Here is a 19,742-nt window from a genome sequence, read left to right on the forward strand (position 1 = left end):
TTCACTAAGACCTTTTGGATAACTTGCTGCAGCTTCTGTATCAGCATTTGCTGCTTTGCCTTGCACTTTTCTGTTCTAGAGACGGCTTCTTTCCTTAAACCTCATGAACCAATGTCTTCTAGCTTCAAACTTTTTCTTTCTCTCTCTCTCTCTCTCTCTTTTTTTTTAAGAGCATGTGCCAGAGAGCATAAGCAGGGGTTGAGAGGTAAAGAGACAGGGAGAGAAAGAATCTCAAGCAGGCTCCATCTCAGCATGGAGCCGGAGAAGACAGCGATTGGGGAGGCTTGATCTCAGGACGCTGAGCTCATGACCTGAGCCGAAATCAAGAGTGAGACGCCCAAGAAACTGCGCCACCCAGGCACCCCCATCTTCAAAGTTTTCTTGTCTCACCTCTTTCAGCCTTCATAGAATTGAAGAGAATTAGGTCTTGCTCTGGGTTAGGCTTTAACTTGAGGAATTTTGTGGCGTATTTGATCTCTCCAGACCACTAAGACTTTCTCCATATCAGCAGTAAGGTTGTTTTGCTTTCTTATCGTTCATATGTTGACTCTAATAGCACTCTTAACTTCCTTCAAGAACTTTCCTGTTGCATTCACAGCTTGGCTGACTGGCCCAAAAGGCCTACTTTCAGCTTGTCTTGACTTTTTTTTTTTTAAGATTTTATTTATTTATTTATTTGACAGAGATCACAAGTAGGCAGAGAGGCAGGCAGAGAGAGAGAGAGAGAGAGGAGGAAGCAGGCTCTCTGCTAAGCAGAGAGCCCAATGCAGGGCTCTGTCCCAAGACCCTGAGATCATGACCTGAGCCGAAGGCAGAGGCTTTAACCCACTGAGCCACCCAGGTGCCCCTTGTCTTGACTTTTGACATGCCTTCCTCACTAAGCTTAATCATTTCTGGCTTTTGATTGAAAGTGAGCCACATGTGACTCTTCCTTTCACTTGAATACTTAAGGGCCCTTGCAGGGTTATTAACTGGCCTAATTTCAGTGTTGTAGTGTCTCAGGGAATAGGGATGCTTACGGAGAGGAAGAGAGGGAAATGGGTAGTCAGTGGCACAGTCAGAACACAAAACATTTATGGGTTAAGTTTATTGTCTCATAGGGGTGCAATTCATGGCACCCCAAAACATTTACAATAGCAACTCAAGGATCATTGATCACAGATCACCATAACAAATATAATAATAATGAAAAAGCTTCAAATATTGGGAGAATTACCAAAGTGTGACACAGAGACATGAAATGACCAAATGCTGTTTGAAAATAGCACCAATAGTCTTACTCAATGCAGGATTGCCACAAACCTTCAATTTGTAAAAAAATGCAATATCTGAAAAGCACAATAAAGCAAAGTGCAATTAAATGAGGTATGCCTGTATTTTTCAGTTCAACATTTATTGAATTCCTACAATGTGCTAGCCCTTGATGAGGTATTGAGGAGATAACAATGAACTGAAGGGCAATTTCTTCTCAGAATTTATAGGCTAGTGAATGAGACGATAATTAAATGCCATTTCTGTGTACGTGTGCTGAGTGTTCCCTTGTACAGAGGGTCTTGGGTATACCAGGGATGCATCTTCCAGTCTGGGAGACTTCCAGAAAGGAAGTCACACCTAACCTGAGTTTTGAAGGATAAGTAGAATTTAGGGATAGATTGAACAGTGAATTTAATATATGAGATTTTCCATAACTTTAAGAATTAGTATATGGAGATCTGTCAACACACATCTCATTAAAGTGTTTGCTTTGATTTTCCTAACTGATGTTGGACCAGAATACCTTCTTACTTCAAAGTTTTCTCTCCGTAGTGATTTGCCTTTGTTCTTGGCAAAGTGCCATAGCAGTAAGAACCTGTTATAACTTTCCACTGTGATCACTGTAATTTACTCAACACCTATTCATAACAGAAAAGGTGTTTATTTTTTAGGCCATTGTCTACTTGACATTATCATCAGAAAGAAGTAAGGTTTTCTAGAGTCAAATATTTCCCAGCCTGTGTTTCCTTAATCCTTATCTCCTGAATATTGGCAGATATTTGATTCTAAAAAGAGAGAGTTGAGAGGGAAAATAAGTTGGGTAAATGATTAAACAGATTTATTTATTATAAAACTTACTAGAGGGGCGCCTGGGTGGCTCAGTGGGTTAGGGCCTCTGCCTTCGGCTCAGGTCATGGTCCCGGTGTCCTGGGATCGAGCCCCGCATCGGGCTCTCTGCTCTGTAGGGAGCCTGCTTCCACCTCTCTCTCTATCTGTCTGCCTCTCTGCCTACTTGTGATCTCTGTCTGTCAAATAAATAAATAAAATCTTTAAAAAAAAAAAAAAAAACTTACTAGAGAGCACCTGGGTGGCTTAGACGTTAAGTGTCTGCCTTCGGCTCAGGTCATGATCCCAGGGTCCTGGGATCAAGGCCCACATCCGGCTCCCTGCTCAGCAGGAAGCCTGCTTCTCCCTCTCCCACTCCTCCGACTTGTGTTCCCTCTCTCTCTGTGTCTCTTTCTGTCGAATAAATAAAATCTTTAAAAAAAAAAAACTTACTAGAGAATTTAGTATAATAATGTACATTGGAATTTTGAGAAGGGGAGAGAGTATGCAGTTTCTTTAGCTTATGAAATCCTTTCTTTTTGTGGACTGTTTTATGAAGCATCAGGGAATAATTTGGAATGACTGCTCTTTCTAGACCAGGGTTTCTCACCCTCAACACTATTGATATTTTGGACAGATACTTTGTTGTAGGGGGCTCTCTTGTGCACTGTAGGATGTTTAGCTGTATCCCTGGCTCCCGCCCACTGTATGTCAATAGCTCCCTCTGAGTGGTGACAACCAAAAATGTCTCCAAACATTTGTCAGATGTTTCCTGGAGGACAGTATCTCTCCCAGGTTGAGAAGCACTGGTCTAAACTGTAAGTTCTTTGAAGGCAGAAGCTCTTTTTCCAGAATCTACAGCACAGGTTAGACGTGTAATAAGTGAATAAATGTTAAATAAATAAGCTAGACATTATGATCAAGAAATGTCACATTGTCCAGTTTCTATAAACATTAGGTTATGAACAGTAAAGTCTAGCATTATTGATATTGTTTCACCATCTAAGTTAGCAAGTAAATTAATAAACATATAGCTACTATTAATCTGCTCCTGTCTGTACAAATTATAATAATGTAGGCTAGTGGGTGCCTGGGTGGCTCAGTGGGTTAGGCTGCTGCCTTCAGCTCAGGTCATGATCTCAGGGTCCTGGGATCGAGTCCCACATCGGCTCTCTGCTCAGCAGGGAGCCTGCTTCCCTCTCTCTCTCTGCCTGCCTCTCTGTCTACTTGTGATCTCTCTCTGTCAAATAAATAAATAAAATCTTTTTAAAAAAAAATAACGTAGGCTAGTTTGTGAAGGATTAATGGATCTTCTCCAGCCTGAGCATGGTGATAGTCCCTAGAGCTTAGAGATGGTTTTATTTATTTATTTATTTATTTATTAAGATTTTATTTATTTATTTGACAGAGATCACAAGCAGGCAGAGAGGCAGGCGGGGCGGGGGGGGAAGCAGGCTCCCCACTGAGCAGAGAGCCCGATGCGGGCCTTGATCCTAGGACCCTGAGATCATGACCCGAGCCGAAGGCAGAGGCTTAACCCACTGAGCCACCAACGTGCCCAGAGATGATTTTATTTTAAAATACACATAATTTGGGGGCACCTGACTGGCGCCATCAGTGTAGCACTAGACTCTTGATCTCAGGGTTGTAAGTTTGAGCCCCACATTGGGTAGAGAGATGACTTAAAAATAAAATCTTTTAAAAAAATGCATATAAATTTGTAAGCCTAGCTGTAGATCTACTAATACTTATAAGAGGTTTTCTACAGTAGTCTATATCTGAGAGGAGTTCATCATGCTGTCTATATAATTTTAATTTTCCCCAGATTCAAAATGATAGCCACATGGCAAAATATTTAGAAATCTAGAAAACCTTGGGTTAAAAGATACCACAGACTCTTTGTATCAGAGTGTGTTCAGTGAATAATAAGATCTCAATAATTATATCTTATTGTTATCATCATCATGATCACGAAGGGAATATTATCCTTTACGACCAAATAGCACATCAAATGTCTTTGAATCTCTTCAGGACCTCCAACCAGCCTGTTTCAACCACCTCGTCGCCCTGGCCTTGGAACTGTTGGAAAACCAATTCGACTGTTAGCCAATCATTTTCAGGTTCAGATTCCTAAAATAGATGTGTATCACTATGATGTGGATATTAAACCAGAAAAACGACCTCGGAGAGTCAACAGGTAAGTATCAGAAAAAGTAGACTTCTGTATATTTAAATGCATATAAATGCATTCTATATATTTATATATGCATTAAATGTATATAAATGCATATTTATTATGTATCATATTGTTCTCTAAATTCTTTCCATGTAGGCTTTGTTTTCTAAGATGGTAAGTTTCTCGATAGCAGCTTTGTTGTCTCATACACGGTTACTACAGAGATTGTCGCACAGAGCTGGATACGTCATTGTTCTTTAAGTGAATACTTATTGAATGAAGGAGAAAGTCACTCTCGTTGTCCAATGGTAGCAGAAATTTAAATAATAAAATAAATAAAAATAGGTGAAGCATTCGTGTCTGTGGGAAATTAGAACTATCTGAAAATTCAGGGGCTGGCTCAGTTGATGGAGCGTGCAACTCTTGATCTCAAGGTTGTGAGTTTGAGCCCCATGTTGGATGTAGAAATTACTTAAAAATAAAATCTCTTTAAAAAACTATCTGTAAATTCAAATTTTATTATTAAGTGTTAGTATCCGACATGAGAAAAATGTAAGTGTAAAGGCAGAAGAATCATCTTGGAATATTGAAAAAAGTAAGCTCAGAGAGAAGCTCTGTTAAATCTGACATTACCCAAGAGGGGTCTGGATGAGACGATTCAAGGCTTGTGGTCTGTGTGGCAGGAATTTACCAAGTGTGAAGACATAGTCCTGTAGTAGATATTTTTATAATGCTAAGAACACCTGCTTACCTTTTCTCTGTTTTCATGTCATGATAGTTACACCAGCCTTAATATTAGGATTCTTGCTTTTCTAAGAATACCCCTATTGTCAAGTGCAATATTTTATGCTGCTCGATTTTTGTTTCTCGTTATAAATCAATAATATGGCTTTCTGGTACAGTTTAATCTCATGCAAGCCCATAATTGCTTGGTTATTGTATAACTGAGATCAATTGTAATAGAAGTGGTATTAATGGCTAATGTTAATCCATTCAATAAATATTTTATTGAGTGCTTACTATGTACCAGGTACTGTTCTATGCCCTGGGAATACAACATGAACAAAAAAATGCAAAAATTTCTACTCTTGAGGCGCTTATATTCAAATAGGGGAGAAGATAAAAAATAAATCAATAAGGAAACAAAACATATTACATGTTAGTTGGTGATAAGTGCTATGTAGAAAAATAAATCAGGGAAAGAATATAGAGAATGGGGGTGGGGGGGTTCACTGAAATATTTTTTTTTAATTAATTTGTTTATTTGACAGAGAGAGATCACAAGTAGGGAGAGAGGCAGGCAGAGAGTAGAGGAGGAGGAAGCAGGCTCCCTGCTGAGCAGAGAGCCCGATGCAGGGCTCAATCCCAGGACCCTGGGATCATGACCCGAGCCGAAGGCAGAGGCTTTAACCCACTGAGCCACCCAGGTGCCCTCACTGAAATATTTTTAATAATTTTTGGAGGTGGTGTCAACAAGATGTGCTGATGGATAGAGCATAGGGTATGAGGGAAGAAATGAGTCATGATCAATCCCAGGGTTTTTGTCCTATGCAAGTGGAAAAATGGAGTTGCCATTTATTGGGATGGGGAGAACTATAGGAGAAGTCAGCAGGGCTGGCAGATCCTAGTGGAGCTGTTGAGTGGGGGGTGGGGAGTTGAACAGATGAGGTTGGATTCAGGGGAGCGGTCTACGCTAGAGACAAACATTTGAGAGTCATCACCATATTGGTGGTGAAGCCATGAGCTGGGTAAGATTACACAGGAAGTAAATGTAATTAGAGAAAAGACTCCAAGACTAAGTCCTGGGGCACCCCAATATTTTTAAATTGGGGGATGATGCTTATTAGACAGGAGACTGGCATGGAGAGGTCACTGGGATAGGAGAGAACCAGGACAGAGCAAGGAGGCAAGGCAAGATGTGTTAAGTTGAAAGAGTTTATTACCTAATGTCCAAGAAGCACTGAATTTAGCACTGTGGAACCCATTGGGGACCTTGGTAAGAGTAGTTTTGGTAGGGGAAGATGGAGAAGGTTTAAGAGAGATAGGAGAAGAGCAATTAGAGACAACTCCTTTAAGAGATTTTGACACAAAGGGGAACAGAGAAATGGGATGTTCAAATGAGGAAGTCAGGTCAGGGAAATTTAATTTTTTTGAAGATGAGAGAAACTATAGCATATCTGTATGCTGAAGGAAATAATCTAATAAAGAGGGAAAAAATGTATAATTCAGGAAAGAGGAGAATTCCTGGAGTCATACCCATGAACACAGCAGAGTGTAAGTGGGCTTATTGTGTGACCAGCATTGTTCTAAATATTCTATGTGTATTTATTCACTTAATACAATAAACTTTTGTAGTAGCTATTATGATTATTATAATTTTACAAATGAAAAGAAACAGATAATGGAAAATTCAGTAACTTGTCCAAGGTCATGCAGCTCTGCCAATTAATCACTGTGTGACAAGGAGCAGATCACTTGCCTATTCTGAATTTTTTTTTCTTTTTACTCTGAAGACAGTAATCATCAGCCTATTTGTCTCACAAAGATTAGGTGAGAACAGAGGCAAAAATACCTCTTCACTATAAAACTACTTATGGTTGTAATTTAAGAATATAAGATGAGAAATAACCCTTCTAATATGAAAATGTATTATTCTTAAGATAGTTTTTTAAAATTGCTAATACACGATATTATATTTTTCCATCAATTTTCTTCAGTTGTGTGATTTGGTTTACAAATGTGTATCTTTTCCATGGATTTTATTTGCAGAATATTAATGCCTTAGGTAGTTGTGATATATTCTGGCTTTTAAGATATAGTTTCCGCATGTAGCACTCACCAAACATTGGTAAGATACAGTTTTCATTAACTCTAGCATTCCACAATCTCACAGACTCAGATCAGTCCATCTTAAACCATCTACTCTAGTTACTCTGCAGCTGCCTTTACTTCAGAGCCTGCACACGGTGTGGTCTGGTATGTGTACAAGAACACTTAGGTAAAGCTTTGCATGCTTGATTAAGGGAAGGGCGTTCCTTCTAGAAAGAAACTACATTGGTAATCTTTATGGAATGACGATATTTTACATTTCCTTCTCTACACTGCTCCAGGAGCACTTTGGGATAAAACAAGATGGTTTGAAGGATAATAAATTACCAGCATTAGGCAAAGGGATTGACATTACTTTGAGTACGATACATCTTGAATTTACTGGCCCTCACATTTCTTGATTTCTGCCTACTCTCTTTTCTGAAACCATGATACTTGAATAAGGATGTTTATTTGCTACCAAAGTTATCATGATTCAATTATGAATATTCATGCCAAACTCAGATACCTAAGATAGGTTATTCTCATAAGGCTATATTTGTCACGGGAGAGGATTATGAAAGGCAAGAGTTTGAGAGGGTGCCATAAAAGTTATGCTTTCTTTTTAGTCCCTGCTTTTCTTTTCATCTCATAGCCGCTTTTGTTCACCTGTTGCTACCTTTCTTTACTTGACCGTTGTTAACTACTTTTTTTAATTACTAAAGACAATTATAACTATAACTCTTATTTTTTCCAAGTAATTTTGAACTCAGTTTAGGTGATTAAGGTATGGTGATAGTTTTCTTACTCCTTGCCATTTCTCAAAGCTAACTGCCACTTTCTCCATTACTGTTAAGAGAGGTAGTAGATACAATGGTGCGGCACTTCAAGATGCAGATATTTGGTGACCGGCAACCTGGCTATGATGGCAAAAGAAACATGTACACAGCACATCCACTGCCAATTGGACGGGATAGGGTAAGTGTTAAGGGCCAGAAATGCATTCTAGACTTAGGTCATTTACATAGGACAAAAGTGTCTCCCTTTCTAGGGATGCCTGGGTGGCTCAGTGGGTTAAAGCCTCTGCCTTTGGCTCAGGTCATGATCTCGGGGTCCTGGGATCAAGCCCCACATTGGGCTCTCTGCTCAGCAGGGAGCCCGCTTCCCCCTCTCTCTGCCTGCCTCTCTGCCTGTGATCTCTGTCTGTCAAATAAATAAAATCTTTAAAAAAAAAAAAGTCTCCCTTTCTAATAACAGCTTAATTCTTAGAATTGTTTCACATAGTGATGATAGATTTGTTACTATGTCCATATTCTCTTGTCCTTTAGTTAATCAATAATTGAAGATGAGATTAGTATTAGAATTTAGGTTGAGTATGATTATTTGAGTTAGATTAGATTACGTTGATTACATATATTTCAGGTGTTTTCACATTGCTAATGTATTTGCTATGTGAATCTGAACAATAGAGTTTTATAGATTATAGAAAATTATCTAAAACCCACCTAGGAAAATATTCACAATACCACAATAACTTTTTCTTTTACAAGTTTAGTTTTTAAATTTGAAAAGCAATATGTAAACATATACTCATTATAAACTTACTTAGACATCAAGAAATACTGTGATTTCCTGTCTCCCTACCTGCCTGCATCCCCTAGCCCCATTTTCCTTTTTCGAGGAAACAACTCTAATAGTTCAGTATGTATCCTTTCAGGTATTTTTATATGCATTAGCTATTTATGCATATGGTTATGTGTATTGTTTGCATATCATTCTAGGATTTGCTTTTTCATTTAACAATATGTCTGGCAGATTTTTCCATTTCTGTACATTTAAATATCTCATTATTTATTTAATTCAAATTCTTTTTTATTGTGGTAAAGTAGGCATAACATAGAATTTACTATTTTAACCATTGTTAAGTGTACCATTCAGTGGCATTTAGTATATTCATGTTGTTGTGCCATCATTGCCACTATCGATCTCCAAAACTTCTTTTATCTCCCAAACTGAAAGTACATACCCACCACGCATTAAATTCTCCTGTCCCCTTCCCCCAGTTCCTAATATCCACTATTCTACCTTAGGTCTTGGGGCACCTGGGTGGCTCAGTCGGTTAAGCATCCGACTCTTGATTTCGGCTCAGGTCATGATCTCAGGGTTGTGAGATCAAGCCCTGTGTTGGACTCTGTACTGTGCGCGGAGCCTTGTTAAGATTCTCTCTTTCCCTCTCCTTCTGCCCCTCCGTCTTTCTGTCCCTATGAATTTGACAGTTCTAAGTACTTCATATAAGTCGAATCATCCAATATTTGTCCCTTTGCGTCTGGCTTATTTCACTTAGCATAATGTTTTCAAAGTTCATCCACATTACAACATTCACCTTAGTTTCAAACTATTGCATAATAGTTAATATGATATTATTCCCCTCTTGATGGACACTTAGGTTGTTTCCAATGTTTTACAATTACAGAAAGAAAGTAAATATCCTTATGAATATACTATGTTGAATATTCCTGTGATCTTTCTTTCATACTCTATAAATATATGTAGCTATGATTTTTTTTTCCCTTAGGTTGATATGGAAGTGACCCTTCCAGGTGAGGGTAAAGACCAAACCTTTAAAGTGTCTGTTCAGTGGGTATCAGTTGTGAGCCTTCAGTTGCTTTTAGAAGCTTTGGCTGGGCACTTGAATGAAGTCCCAGATGACTCAGTACAAGCACTTGATGTTATCACAAGACACCTTCCCTCAATGAGGTTAGTACCTTAGTTCGAGTTCATTTCCACAAATATCACATTTTTTCGGTAGGTTGCATTGGAGCCATTGAAAAGTTTCTGCATAAGTCAGTTCAAACTTGGTTTCGAGTTTGTTTATAAAGTTGAGAGTAAGGGCACCTGGGTGGCTCAGTGTGTAAAGCCTCTGCCTTTGGCTCAGGTCATGATCTCAGGATCCTGGGATCGAGCCCCACATCAGGCTCTTTGCTCAGCGGGGAGCCTGGTCCCCCCTCTCTCTCTGCCTGCCTCTCTGCCTACTTGTGATCTCTGTCAAATAATTAATTAAAATCTTTAAAAAATTTAAAAGAAATAGAGTTGAGAGTGAAATGAAAGACCTTTCGAGTTTTTGTTGGTGAAACATGCAAACTCATTTCTTCAGGTACACTCCGGTGGGTCGTTCTTTTTTCTCACCTCCTGAAGGTTACTACCATCCTCTGGGAGGGGGCAGAGAGGTTTGGTTTGGCTTTCATCAGTCTGTGAGACCTGCTATGTGGAATATGATGCTCAATATTGACGGTATGATAGAATTCTTTTTTCACTCTTTTGGCCGGTTTTTTTGGTGCTTTCCCTTTCTCTGAACTGAAGCTAAGTATCTGTCCTCTCTGTTTGTTAGTGTCTGCAACTGCTTTCTACCGGGCTCAGCCTATCATCGAGTTCATGTGTGAAGTTTTAGACATTCAGAACATCAATGAACAGACCAAACCGCTAACAGATTCCCAGCGTGTCAAGTTTACCAAAGAAATCAGAGGTAGGTAGTTGCATTATAGGAGTCTCAGCAAGGTGGCTCAGTGTGGTCCAAGGAGCAGGGTCTTGGAGTCAGACACATGTGGGTTTCCATCCCAGCCAGTTCTGTAAGTGGGACCTTGGGCTAGTTACTTAACTGCCATGAATCTTAATTTATTCATCTCTAAGGTAAAGAAAATAAAGTGTATCTTTGCATTTGTTGTGAGAATTAAATGCAATTAGATGTATAAAGCTTCGCATCCAGGAGCTGGCACACATCAAGCATTCTTACCCTTTACCCACTTAAAAACGCATTTTATTTTATTTGTGTATATTATTATTTTTCAAACTTACATTTTAATAAAATAACACAAGTTTATTCTCCTCTGGAATTTCTGTTCTTTTTGTTATTAGCTATCTTCTCTCACTACAATATAAGCTTCCTTAGGGCTCTCTCTAGACCCCATAATAATTACCAGAATTGTTGGTATTTAGGAGATATTTACTGGACAAATTAATAAATTTATGTAGGTTGCACATTTTAAATCATCTGTTCTAAGTTTTTCTTCTTAGCTGAGACTTTTTGACTATACATGATGAAATTGTCCTCTTACCCTTGCAACTTTTGCCCTGTACAATGTGGCACCTTTCTGAAGACATTTGAACCTGTTTTTGTCACTGTGGTTTTAATTAATACCTGATGTTTTGACCTTTTTATTTTTTAACTTCAGGTCTTAAAGTTGAGGTGACACACTGTGGACAGATGAAACGAAAATATCGAGTTTGTAATGTGACTAGACGGCCAGCCAGTCATCAAACGTATGTTAACCACATCTAAAATGATACTGTTACATTTTTGGTAACAGAAGAAGCTGCTGTGATTTGAGAAAATGGTATCCCATATTGCAAGTTTGAAAATCACTGAGATCATCACTTTTAACCACCAGAGCTTTAAAAAATGTTTTAAATATTTTTGATGGAGACATTTTTAAAACATACTTCTTGTCTTTGATTCATTTCCCCTCTTAAACAAAGGGTGCCAAACACAGATCAACTTTTATATAACAATGCAGAGTCATCATTATAAGCATCATTTATTATACTGTTATATTCTCAACGCATGTCTCAAAGGATCTGTTAAGTCCTGTAAGTCATGTAAGGCTGTCATGAGAAGATACTGCTTAGTGTTTTGTTTGGATTTTTCTCTTTGTAGCCTCTTCCAGCTGCCAGTATGTATGGCATGCCTCTAGCAGCTACTCATTTCCATTTTCCAGTCTTATTTTTCTAATCACCTGACTTCTAATCCACTGTGAACTATGCAAAACGAGAAAATATACATGAAAATGCTTTTATTTACCATAGATGTAAGTTTTGTTCTTATAATCAAGATCTTTAAACTGATGTCTGACATAAATAAATATTGGCTCCTCCGAGTAAAGAACATGAACTTAACGTATATAAACTTTACATTGTTTTGGTTAGTCAGAAGCCTTTTGTTTGTTTGTTTATATTCTAGTCTGACTTTGTTTTAGTTCCACCTTTCTCGATTTTTAAACTTTAGTTTATGTCAAAATCATCAGGAAGGCTTTGTTCTAGATAGTAGAAGTTTTTGGGTGAACTCTGGATAAATGGGGTATATTAATTCAGTATGATTTGAATAAATTCATCAGTATGAACCCATAGGCACCTGATGTGAATTTCTTAAGAGTTATAAAGTGATATTCCATGTGTTCTTCATATTATACTATTGACTTCATTCTCTAGGAGGAAAAACATTACTGAAGCCTTATGAAATCACTATTGAGAAGTGTAGCTTTTGTTTCAAGAACTTTATCTTTTTTGTTAATTACTTTACATAGCCCTGTAAAAATAATTATACTTATAGATTTAGATAATCTTTGCATGAAAATTGAAAGCACGTAGTTTTAAATATCACATAGATAATCCTTGCTACATTGTTATTTTGTGGGGCTGTAACAGTTAAAGCCAGTTAAAGTTATTACTGTACCAAGTATTTAAGTATTACTGTACCAAGTATTAAAGTTATTACTGTACCAAGTATTTAAGATAATTTGCCCCCTGAAAGAGCCAAAGAAAGAGAATCTCTTAAATCATGTTCTCCAGTTTATAGCAAATATCCTGGCACAGTCTTAGTTTCATGTGTTTGGTCTTGTTGCCTCTAAATCCACATATATTTGTCCTGGTTTGGGATCTGGAAATGTGGCCCCAATAACTGTTACACTCATTTTATAAAAAGTTCTCTTAAGCAAATAAAACTATGTGGATGATCCCAAGTCCTTATTTGATTTTAAATAATTTGTAGGAAGCCAGCTAGAGATTATATATGTATCTGTAGGTGTGAGTTTGTATTTTCCAGTTCTAGTGAGTTTCCAGTTTCCAGTTTCTAGTGAGTTTGTATTTTCCAGTTCTGCAGCTTCTTCTTGTTTTAACTTCTTTTTAAGCTTTAATTTACTATTTTTCTCATCCTAGCTTCAACAAACATGGAAAATTCCAAGAATCACTTTTCTCATTAAATACTAAATGACTTAAGTGAAACTGGTCAAATAAAGATTGACCTTTGTTTTTTAAGTGACTGATCAAAGTAGACAATGTTAGGCTTTTGTTTGTTTGTTTAAGAAAAAAAGAACTTGAAGACATTTCTAAAGAGATATTCTCTCCCATAGTTTTCCTTTACAGCTAGAAAATGGGCAAGCTATGGAATGTACAGTAGCTCAGTACTTTAAGCAGAAGTATAGTCTGCAGCTGAAATACCCCCATCTTCCCTGTCTCCAAGTGGGACAAGAACAAAAACATACATATTTGCCACTTGAGGTAAGCTAAACTGAATTTTCTTTTCCCGAATCTGCCAATCTCTTGAATGAGTTAAAAAAAAATGAGTTAAAAAAAAAACACACCATGTTCTAAACTAGTAGTAGAATTTAGTATAAATTTTTAAAATATTTTGAGCAGAGACACCTGGGTGGCTCAGCCCATTGAGTGTCTGACTCTTGGTTTCAGATCAGGTCATGATCTTGGGTTTGTGGGATCCAGCCCTGCATTGGGCTCCTGGCTCAGCAGGGAGTCTCCTTCTCTCCCTCCTCCTCTGCCCCTCCCCCCCTTTGCATGTTCTTGCGTGCTTTCTCTCTCTCTCAAATAAATAAATGAATCTTTAAAAAAATGAATAGAATATTTTAGGCAGATAGCTTCACTAGGTAATAGCATTTTCATGTTTTGGGGAATCGAAGAGGTAAGATAGAGTTTAGCAAAGGCTTACTTTATAAAAACCCATTACACAAACGAATTTCTCTTTGCCTCTCTGTAGGTTTGTAATATCGTGGCGGGACAGCGATGTATAAAGAAGCTCACAGACAATCAGACTTCTACAATGATCAAAGCTACAGCAAGATCGGCTCCTGACAGACAGGAAGAAATCAGTAGACTGGTCAGTAAGGCGTAGTCTTCACGATACGCTAGCTTTCAGATGAGAAAACAAGACAATAGAAAACTCCTGGTGGGACACAGTTACTCTTTGGTTTTTATATACGCAGGCTTTCCTGTTCTTTAGGTGAAGAGTAACAGCATGGTGGGTGGACCGGATCCATACCTTAAAGAATTTGGTATTGTTGTCCACAATGAAATGACAGAGCTCACAGGCAGGGTACTTCCAGCACCAATGCTGCAATACGGAGGCCGGGTAAGCTTTTTATTTCATTCGGCAAGCTCCTTCCAACAACCAGTCAACAAGAGAATAATCCAGGATTTCTCTGCTACACCACACCGAATTGACCCATAGTTTTGCTCCTTACTGCTTTTTGTCTTTTGGCTAATACCAAATAGAGTTTTGTTTATCCCCTCATCAACATTAACATGGCCTTAGATTGTAATGTCTTTTCTCTTTTCTTTTGTTTCTTTTCTTTTCTTTTTTTTTTTTTTTTTTTTTTTTTTTAAAGAATAAAACGGTAGCCACACCCAACCAGGGTGTCTGGGACATGCGAGGAAAGCAGTTTTATGCTGGCATTGAAATTAAAGTTTGGGCAGTTGCTTGTTTTGCGCCTCAGAAACAATGTAGGGAAGATTTACTAAAGTGAGTATCTTCATATTTTCAGCTTAGTAATATCCCTCCCAGATATGAAAATACCATCTTGACGTGAATGTGCTGTGCACACTGGCACTAAACCCCTAAATCCTGTAGAGACGCCATCTGGCTGCAGGAAAAAGACCTTGTATTATAGTAAATGGCAAACTTGGGAATGACATTAAGAATCTGACTCAGCTTCCTTAAGTTTAGAGCAGAAAGTCTGTGACTAACAAGGCCGAAGCAGAGATAGTTGGCAAACTGTTCTTAGTGGAGCTTCCTTTGGTATTAATTGTATCTTTTCAGCTGAGGTAAAAACTCGTCTGTTTTTAATCATTATAATTTACTAGTGAGATTGTTTTCAACAGGGTCACACTGACTGAGATCATTGGTTCATGTCTTACAGATGCAGCTATCTATAGAAAGGAAGTTAGTGAGAAGGGTGGAAAAATCAGGGCAGGAAAAGGGAACTGGATGGAAGAAAGGAGTCTTACAAAATACTGGCAAATGCACAAAACAAATTATTCTGAAAGCTTTATATGTAGATTAAAGTCACTTCTCATATCCAGAATTTAAAGCTTCACAATGAATTTTGTTTTTTTTAAAGTGGTGATTTATTTTGATATTGTTATTAAATCAAATATGGTACAAGTTTGAATGTAATCCTAAATATACCGATTTTGTGTTCCCATGTTCTCAGTTGAACACAAGCTTACCCAACCATTCTTGTGCCAGGCTTAACCAAAATACATATTACCTGAAATTTTGACTTTGGTTTTCTTTGGTTCAGAATTTACTTGAATGTTTTAAAAAAAAAAAAAAAAAAAAAAATATATATATATATATATATATATATATATATATAATCTTTGGACAGACATGCTCTTCCTAGTTCCTGGGGCCCAGTTGAAGCAGAATTATTTAAAAATTCAAAACGATGATCTGATAGCTTAATAATACAGATTCTTGTGCATTATAATTGCCATGATACAATTGCCAGCGCATCTTTGGCAACCATTTAAAGGTTTTTTTCTTTGTTTATTTGTTTATTTTTAATTTTGGCTAAGAATGTACAGAACTGAAAGAAGTATCTTAGTGGAAAATAAATTCTGGGAATGTACTCTGAAATGAAAGCACTGTGCCACTGGTTCTATTTTAACAGGAGTTTCACTGACCAGCTCCGTAAAATCTCTAAGGATGCGGGAATGCCCATCCAGGGTCAGCCATGTTTCTGCAAGTACGCACAAGGTGCAGACAGTGTGGAGCCCATGTTCAAACACCTGAAAATGACCTATGTGGGCCTACAGCTAATTGTCGTTATCTTGCCCGGGAAGACACCAGTGTATGGTATGGACCCCTTTAATTCTGAATGAGGGATGATTTGAATGAGTATGTCAGGATAAGCTGGGTTAAGCTGTCATCACAAATAACCCCAGACTCTCAGTGGCTCAGAGCATCAAAGGTTGATTTTTTTGCTCCTGCTATGTGTCCATTGAGGTGGACTGTGGCCTCTGTTCTATGCCATCATATCATTTTCACTCCAGGACCCAGGCTGGCAGAGTAGTTGCTATTTGGAAAGTTGCTGGCCCCGTGGCAGAGAGGAAAGAGAGCTCTGGAAGGTTCTTAACATTTGCAGCTTCTTTTTTTTTTTTTTTTTAAACATTTATTTTATTTTATTTATTTATTTTTTTCAAAGATTTTATTTATTTATTTGACAGAGATCACAAGTAGGCAGAGAGGCAGGCAACGAGAGAGAGAGAGAGAGAGAGAGAAGCAGATTCCCTGCTGAGGAGAGTGCATGATGCGGGACTCAATCGCAGGACCCTGAGATCATGACCTGAGCTGAAGGCAGAGGCTTAACCCACTGAGCCACCCAGGCACCCAATGTTTGCAGCTTCTTGACCACAACCAGTGACATGGCTTTTCCCAACCTTCCTGTGGGAATTGAGAATGGGGACCAGGAAATTCAGTGGGAATGAGCGTGGGGCATATAGTGAGATTCTACCATAGTCCTCAAAGCAGGAAGAACTGGAATGTTTGGTGACAAGTACTTAGGAATATCGGAGTGGGGAAGAGTGGGGGAGTCCACCACTTCCCAAAGAGAAGCTGTTCAGTTTGTGTCTCTTGTAACAAGAGTGATACAAAGTTCTTTGGTCTATCATCTAAATAAAGGATTTAGGAACTCCAGACCAGCTGTTTGAACTTTATAAAATGTCTTCAACGCCCTCTGTAGTTGTTTCTTTTGTTACTGTCTGTTTATCTCTGGTGTTTAGAGGAAAAAGAGGGGGAGGGTGGAAGAAAAATATTTAAAAGTCAAAGAGCTGGCCTGTATACTGAGAGGGAGGAGCTGGGAGATGGAGTCCTTTGCCAGACCCGTCCTGTGGAAAAAGTAACCTTAAGGGACTGAGTCAGGGGTGGCAAGCAGCATCCAGGAGCAAAGGAACTGGGCTAACTTCAATGCCTGCAGGAGGGAAAAAAAGGAAAAATTGCCCTGGGTGTTTAGCTGATGAAATGATGACATGTAGCACAGCGTACTGTGTGAACGTTTGTGTGCGGATTTTTGTCTCTACTCTTAGTAATTAGGAGAATATTTAAACATTTTAAAATTAATTAATGAATTTATCCTTGTAGCGGAGGTGAAACGTGTTGGAGATACCCTCCTGGGTATGGCCACACAGTGTGTCCAGGTAAAAAATGTAGTGAAGACCTCACCCCAGACCCTTTCCAACCTTTGCCTGAAGATAAATGCAAAGCTTGGAGGAATTAACAACGTGCTTGTACCTCATCAAAGGTAAGATTCTGAACTCTGTTTTTTCTACTTTTTTCCCCTATGTTTTTATTAAGATCAAATGTAATGTAATTTACACTAAGCACACATATCTTAAACATGCATCTCAATTACTTTTTCTTAGATATGTATACACTCATGTAACAACTACTCAGGTGAAGATCTAGCACAATACTGTCAGGCTTCCTTGTGACCTCTCCCAATAGGTAACCCCCAAAGGTAACCACTATCACCATAGATTAGTTTTGCCTCTTTTTGAACTTCATATAAATGGCACCATACAATATATAATATATAATGTCTATCTTTTATTTATCCATATGTGTCTGGAATTCATTCATGCTACTGTATTAAGTAGTAATTTACTCATTTTCATTGTTGTATATTATTTCATAATATGAATATACCACAGAATTTTATTTTATTTATTTTATGGGGTTTTTTTTAAAGATTTTATTTATTTATTTATTTATTTGACAGAGAGAGATCACAAGTAGGCAGAGAGGCAGGCAGAGAGAGAGGAAGGGAAGCAGGCTCCCCGCTGAGCAGAGAGCCCGATGTGGGGCTCGATCCCAGGACCCTGGAATCACGACCCGAGCCGAAGGCAGAGGCTTAACCCACTGAGCCACCCAGGCGCCCCTTATTTTATGGTTTTTAAAAAAGATTTTATTTATTTATTTGATAGAGAGAGACGCAGCAAGAGAGGGAACACAAGCAGGGGGAGTGGGAGAGGGAGAAGCAGGCTTCCCACTGAGCAAGGATCCTGATGTAGGACTCAATCCCAGGACCCTGGGATCATGACCTGAGCCAAAAGCAGATGCTTAATGACTGAGCCACCCACGCACCCCTACCACAGAATTTGAATCTATTCTACCATTGGTGGATATTATTGTACATTCATTATACAATTTTTCTATCTTTTTGGTGGATGTAAATTCTCTTTTTCCTGAGTATATATCCAAGAGTAGAATTACTAAGTTATAGAAAGTACACAGATTTAGCATGATAGGTACTGTTAAATAGTTTTCCAGAGTGGTACCAGTTTGCATTTCCATGGAGATTTCTAGTTGCTCCATATTCTCACCAACATTTGGTAGTATCAGTCCTTTTAACTTTAGCCATTTTGTTTGGGGTAATAGTATCTCATCTTGGTTTTAATTTGCATTCCCCTGATGATTAATCATGTTGAACACAATTTCATATGTTTATTGGCTATTTGGATATCCTCTTTTATGATGGGTTTGTTCAGTTCTTTGCCTGTTTCTTGGATTGGATTATCCATCTTTTCATTAATTTGTATTTTCCCTAACTATTGAGATAATACCTGACTTGCTAACTCTAAAATGTTTTCCTGTGAAATTCTCTATGTGAAAGTGATTTGAAAAGTTCAGTTTAGAGCTGTGGTATTAGTGATTGCTGTACTTGACAAGAATATGAAATTGAGTGCCTTGCTCTTCTTGTACAATCATATTCCAATTCTTAATTTGCCCTTGAATAAAATTTATAGGTAACAAAATCCTAATCATGCCTCTACATCAGTGATGGATGAGGTGTGCAGGCCATATGGGAAGTTAGTCTAAAATCTGAAATCATTTAATTTTACCCCAAATATTTGAGACAGCATAACATAACCATTTAGAGCGCACACCTCCACTGACAACCTAGGTTTGGATTCCAGCTTTACTGTTTCCTAGTTATGTAAGCTTGGGCAAGCTCCTTAACCGCTTCTGTCTCATATTTTAATTCTGGAAAATTGAGATAATAATTGTACCTCCCTCATGGGATTATTGTGAGGACTAAAGGAGTTAATACAGGTAAAGCATTTAGCGCAGTGGCTGGTACATGTAAGCTGTTACTGTGTTGTGCATGTGTATGTTACAGAGGTATGTTTGGCTGTTGTACTTCTCTGCACCATCATGTTGCATGATGATACATACAAAGAAATCTAAGACAGCTGCTGCCCTCATGGAGATATCTATTCTATTACAGGAGTTTTTCAGATTTGGGGTGTCTCCTATATTATACTTTAAGAATCAATATTCAGTTCCAAATCCCACCTTTAAGAATTTGCCAGAGAAGCATGCATGATATTTCCCCTTGATTCCTTAGAAAAATCAGTGCCAAATAAATGAGTTCATTCTTTCAACAAGTGTTTATTGAGTGCCAGCTGTGAGTGAGGCAGTGTTCCAGGTACTAGGGATACTGCAGGGAATAAGACAAAACAAAACAAAATTCCTGCCCTTGTGGAGCTTACACTTGTGTGTGTGTGTGTGTGTGTGTGTGTGTGTGTGTGTGTGTGTGTGTGTAAAATAAATACA

General features: G+C 38.2%; 1 protein-coding gene across 2 annotated transcripts in view; it reads left to right on the forward strand.

The window, feature by feature from the left end:
- Positions 1-19,742, forward strand: part of LOC111143325 (protein argonaute-4) — a 39,982-nt gene that overhangs the window by 5,133 nt on the left and 15,107 nt on the right. For both annotated transcript variants that reach the window (XM_022496987.1, XM_022496989.1), the window contains exons 2-13: positions 4,111-4,276; positions 7,921-8,041; positions 9,639-9,820; positions 10,218-10,354; positions 10,452-10,586; positions 11,293-11,380; positions 13,246-13,393; positions 13,884-14,003; positions 14,127-14,255; positions 14,512-14,645; positions 15,799-15,983; positions 17,268-17,427. In XM_022496987.1, coding sequence (XP_022352695.1) covers positions 4,111-4,276; positions 7,921-8,041; positions 9,639-9,820; positions 10,218-10,354; positions 10,452-10,586; positions 11,293-11,380; positions 13,246-13,393; positions 13,884-14,003; positions 14,127-14,255; positions 14,512-14,645; positions 15,799-15,983; positions 17,268-17,427 — 1,705 coding nt within the window. The remainder of the gene's footprint in view (positions 1-4,110; positions 4,277-7,920; positions 8,042-9,638; positions 9,821-10,217; positions 10,355-10,451; positions 10,587-11,292; positions 11,381-13,245; positions 13,394-13,883; positions 14,004-14,126; positions 14,256-14,511; positions 14,646-15,798; positions 15,984-17,267; positions 17,428-19,742) is intronic.

The sequence above is a fragment of the Enhydra lutris genome, unplaced genomic scaffold, assembly GCF_002288905.1.
Source record: "Enhydra lutris kenyoni isolate GAN:26980312 unplaced genomic scaffold, ASM228890v2 scaffoldscaffold9, whole genome shotgun sequence".
NCBI classification, from domain to species: Eukaryota; Metazoa; Chordata; class Mammalia; order Carnivora; family Mustelidae; genus Enhydra; species Enhydra lutris.